This window comes from Leptonychotes weddellii, unplaced genomic scaffold (assembly GCF_054177405.1).
Source record: "Leptonychotes weddellii isolate Sample4059 unplaced genomic scaffold, ASM5417740v2 HiC_scaffold_6564, whole genome shotgun sequence".
Taxonomy (NCBI): domain Eukaryota; kingdom Metazoa; phylum Chordata; class Mammalia; order Carnivora; family Phocidae; genus Leptonychotes; species Leptonychotes weddellii.
In genome coordinates this window covers 1,569-7,007 of record NW_028034684.1, presented here as the reverse complement: position 1 = coordinate 7,007, position 5,439 = coordinate 1,569, and the positions used below count along the sequence as shown (strand labels likewise).

The 5,439-nt window shown below is 36.6% G+C and overlaps 1 protein-coding gene across 1 annotated transcript; it reads right to left on the bottom strand.

The window, feature by feature from the left end:
* Window positions 1–274: 274 nt before the first annotated feature.
* LOC145719709 (protein FAM13B-like) lies at window positions 275–3,608 on the bottom strand. Its single transcript, XM_081811261.1, has 3 exons — window positions 3,462–3,608; window positions 2,600–2,755; window positions 275–814 (listed from the first exon to the last, which is right to left on the bottom strand). Exons 1-3 carry the CDS (start codon window positions 3,521–3,523, stop codon window positions 622–624), a joined length of 411 nt encoding a protein of 136 aa, XP_081667387.1. The 5' UTR covers window positions 3,524–3,608; the 3' UTR covers window positions 275–621.
* Between the last annotated feature and the right edge of the window lie 1,831 nt (window positions 3,609–5,439).

Below are 5,439 nucleotides of genomic sequence, written 5' to 3'. Positions count from 1 at the left end.
TCAAAACTGAACTTTGAAACATGTCTTAGAAGGATACTGCTTTGTATATTTATTGACATTTTAAAAACATTACCACTGATAATTAAGACACTGAAAACAATTTAGTGACTTCTAAAGGGATGTTCATGGGGGCGCCTGGGTGGCTCAGTCGTTAAGCATCTGCCTTCGGCTCAGGTCATGATCCCAGGGTCCTGGGATCGAGCCCCGCATCCGGCTCCCTGCTTTGCAGGAAGCCTGCTTCTCCCTCTCCCATTCCCCCTGCTTGTGTTCCCTCTCTCCCTGTCTCTCTCTGTCGAATAAATAAATAAAATCTTTAAAAATAATAATAATAAAGTGATGTTCATGGATTTTCTGTGTGAAAAGATCCCATGTTCTTCAGAAAAAAATTGGGAAATAGGAAAAAAGCTTTTAAAAAGAACAAAATTCAACCATAATACCACCAACCACCTCAGCTAATATCGTCATTTGTTTCCTTCCAGGCAAATATTCTTAAATATTTTATATCTAATTCCCTACCCAATGATGGTTCTTGATCTTTACTGATAGGGTGTTATGTTCTGGGAATTTATAATCAAGACAAGTATGTGTCAGCCTCTGGTATCAAAGGAACACATAAAGCAATCAGCGCTTTACGTCTAGCATACCTAACACAAAGATTTTTTTAGTCTTTGCATTTCTTACCTGGTTATTTTCTTCATCCTCAAATACAAAATCTTGCTGCATAACTTCATTGTCTAAATTAGTGCTAGCCACAGGTTCTGAACAGTCTCTGCTACTTTCACTGGCATTAATAATATCATCAGCAATATCAACCCTAGTAATGAAGATTAAAAAATCAGATCAGGCCAAATGTTGAGTATGTAATGCCTTTAAAATAAATAAATATCAATAATGATCTGAAACTTTCACTTGTTAAGGAAAATGTGTCCTTTTCATAAAACTTCACAGTTTCTTTATTTTGCCAAATTAGATTATTAAACACACTAAGTTTATTTTTGTCTCTCCAGGGAATGTCATAAGAAAACCACCTTGTTTGTTACTCCCTTTGAAAATTTTCAAAAGCAAATGAATGGCTGAAAGAATAATTTGTGTGTCAAAATAATTTCCCTTACAAATGCATACTCTCAATTATAATGATCTGTTCCAATTAAAATACAAGTCTAGCACTAGATACGATAATGTCCAACACCTTATCAAGCATGATAGGAATAGCTTCCTACTGCAGATTTTTCATGTTACATAATTTAGAATATGCAAAATACTGCAGCAGGCTTTTGTTTACAAATACAATACCACCATCAATGACAGAACATGAATTACTTCCCCAGAGATAAAAATAAGAAGATTGTCTGAGCATGGGCATGGGTTTCAGGATCTCTAGCTAAGCTAAAGACAAACACCAAGGAATCTACTTATATTAATTATAGCCTTTGAAAGAGTTCTCCACGATTTCCAACTTCTAGTTACGGTTTGGTTTCAGATACTGCTTTTTTCCTTCATATTCAGCCCAAACAGTCCCTAGATCAATCCAGTTTTATCAGTTCTAGTCATGCCTTCAAAGCACGACAAATCAGGGCCACAGAGCTGCACTGGCTGGTCATGCCATCTATTCAGACACATAGCACACCTGCAGTTGTACAATATGGTATTCCAAAAATAAACATTGCAACCACTGGTTTTCAGATCCATTAATTTTTTCAGTTTCAGTTCATATTCAATAGCTATTCTATTCTAGTGTACTACACATACTTGGCCTTTTAAAAATCTAATTCTTCAAAAAAAAAGAAAAGAAAAGAATAAACACTTTACCCAATTATCTTTTTTTTTTAACCTCCTATGAACCCTCCAAATTTGGGTACATCTTTCTTATCTGTCCTCCAAATAAAATCTGGTAAATGAAAACTATGAAATCATTTTATTATGGTCTCAAAGAAAGGCACCTATATATCCTTCAAGTGCAGGGCTGAGGAAACAGGAAAGGAGATAAGGCATTTCATCCATTTAAAGGTAATCAGATGAAGAGTGAAATAAAATCACAAATCACATAGCACAAAGAGGTACTTTTAACTGATACAAAATTCAACTAGTAACAGCTAAACCATTTTTTAAAAGTATGTAGGGAGGGCAGCAGGGTAGTAGCTGATGACAGGGGATAAAATTTAAATAGCAAAGGATGATTCTGCTCACCGTTGCACTCAATGACTATATACAACATGAGTGATGCCAATCTGCTATCCCTGCACCTAGCTGTCTAGATCACTTCATGTCTCTCATGGTGTGACCATTTGTTGCACATAGTATGGGTCTAATTTTTTTTAACATTATTGTTTCATACAACATAGTGAGGTAAGCACACTATTTCATCTGATGTTCAGGGAGGAAAATCTGGCAGTGCTGGACTTAATGTCTACTACCATAATGGAAGATTTCAATTTTCAATCTTAAGTGAGTATATGCAACTTACAAAGTCACTTTACACACACACTTTCAGAAATCCCCGAGATCCCATTATTTAAGTAAAGTATGGTTTTTGAAAGATAAATTAAAACAATTTTATAACTCTAAAAAATAATAGTGAAATGTTATAAAAGTTTCTTACTGGTTATTAGATCCTTCCCCATCACAATTAAAACTTTCTGCTTCATTATTACACACCAGACTTTGCTGTTGTAAATTCTTAAGATCATGATCTATGCTGCTCTGCAGATCAAAAAGGTGCTGTTCCACAGCTGCTCTAATTGTTCTTTCTAAAATGCTACAAAACAGAACACATTTTAGTGAGAAGCAGTCACCCTAACTGGGCATTTGGCCACATAAATACAAACATTAAAACGTGACTAGTAAGATAAATTACCACCGTATTTAAATGAGTAAACTAGAGTATAAAAAGAAACACATAAAAGGAATATATGAAAATGGGTTAAATTTTTAAAAGAAATTATTATACAAATCAATCATAATATCACTATTACTACTGAGGTGGGAAAGATCAGTTGTCCCAGTAATTCATTCCCTGCTCATATATGGAAAAAATATTTAAATAGATTCTTTAAAGCTACATTTATAAGGCAAAATAATCTATCAACACTCAGCTAAATCAAAGAAACTGTAAGGGTCCTGTCCATATTTTTTACATGAAGTCTACTTCTTAAAGAAAACTTAATAAAAAAAGATCTACTGACATTTCTCAATCATTTCAGAAGATCAAAAAAATCATCTGAAGAAAGTTCAATCTTTATTTTATATATTAGGCAATGCATTCCTTCTTTATTTGTTCCTATTGCAGTATATAAAATATTTAGTTTCACTGCCTTATGTACAATCCTTCCTCTAAAGTAAGCACAATACATGATTTTCTTTTTATAAACATTTTTTATTTAATAAATACATGATTTTCATTTCTACAGTTAAGTAATATTTTTAAATTTTAACAAATGGTCTTCTACAAATATATTACTTACTCTGCAGAGGCTGGTAAGATGCTGATGGGAGATAAATGGGCACTGTAATCAAAGACAGACATTAGCTATAAAACTTTTTTTTTTTTTTTAAAGATTTATTTATTTATTTGACAGAGAGAGAGACAGCGAGAGCAGGAACACAAGCAGATGGGAATGGGAGAGGGAGAAGCAGGCCTCCCGCGGAGCAGAGAGCCAGATGCGGGGCTCGATCCCAGGACGCTGGGATCATGACCTGAGCCGAAGGCAGACGCTTAACGACTGAGCCACCCAGGCACCCAGCTATAAAACTCTTCAATACTAAGTAACTACAAAAAGAGTTGCACTACCTTGACACAATCAGGAAAGCAAGCACCAAGTTTTACATTCATTTCTGGAAGAGTAGGATTCTAATCTTCTAAAGAATTTATTTTTCAGAGGCTCCTGGGTGGCTCAGTCAGTTAAGCATCTGCCTTCCACTCAGGTCATAATCCCAGGGTCCTGGGATCGAGCCCTGCGTCGGGCTACCTGCTCAGTGGGGAGTCTGCTTCTCCCTCTCCCTCTGCCTCTCCCTCTGTGCTCGTGCTCGCTCTCTCTCAAATAAATAAAATCTTTTTTAAAAATTATTTTAAAAAATTTATTTTTCACACAAAAAACTAAATATACATACCTGTGTGTGTGTGTCCCGACTATTTCATCTGGTGCTCACTTGGAGAAACACTGACCTATATTCCAAGGCTGAAGGGGAAAAAAGTGGACTACTATCCCAACAAAACCACCTCATCTAGGATAATACAAGGCCTCAATGCTTACTCTGTACTGCTTGCCAGAATTATCAGCATATGCTACTACTCAGAGGATGTTCTCAAGTTACGAAAAAGGCAAAATTGATACTAAAATCATACTACCTCATTCACTGTACCATTAACAGGCATTCCTTAGCAAATTTTGCACCACAGTATCTACTGATACTTATAAAAATATAGGTAACATCTTCATTTTGACCATAGTTAAAAGTTCAACTGAAACCCACAAGGAGATGTGGATACCACTAAAATGTTTAAAATTAAAACAAAGTGCTGGTAAGGATGTGAAGCAACTAGAACTTTCCTATATTGTTGCTGGAAATTTAAACTGTCCCAACCACTATGGAAACCAGTTTGGCACTTCCTTATACAACTTACCAAATGAGCCAGCAATTGTACTTCTGGGTATTTACTCAAGAGAAGTGAAAGCATAATTCCTTCATAAGACTAGCACAAGGGGCGCCTGGGTGGCTCAGTTGGTTAAGCAACTGCCTTCGGCTCAGGTCATGATCCTGGAGTCCCGGGATCAAGTCCCACATCAGGCTCCCTGCTCGGCGGGGAGTCTGCTTCTCCCTCTGACCCCCCCCATCTCATGCTCTCTCTCAAATAAATAAAATCTTTAAAAAAAAAAAAAGACGAATAGCACAAGCATAGAGGCTTTATTCACAACAGCCAAACAAAGGTATCAAACCAAACGGGTGAAAGCAGACACAAGGTGTGGACATCCCTACAATGGAATATGCTCAGTATTTTTTTTAAATAAAAGGTACAAACAGGGGCGCCTGGGTGGCTCAGTTGGTTAAGCGCTGCCTTCGGCTCAGGCCTTGGTCCTGGGATCATGCCCCACATCAGGTTCCCTGCTAGACTGAGAGCCTGCTTCTCCCTCTCCCTCTACTCCTCTCCCTGCTTGTGCTCTCTCTCCCTCTCTCTGTCAAATAAAGAAAAAAATCTTAAAAAAAAAAAATTAATTTTTTAAAATGAATAAATGAATGGTACAAACATCTGAAATACACAACAACATGAATCTCAACATTATGTCAAGCAATGATGCCAGACACAAAAGAGTACCCACTGTAGGAGATTCCATTTACATGAATTTCTAAAACAGGCTAAACTTATCTATACAATGACAGAAAGCAGATGAATGGCGGTCTGGGGCCAGACTGTTGGGTGATAGAAAGTCTGTCTTGACTGTG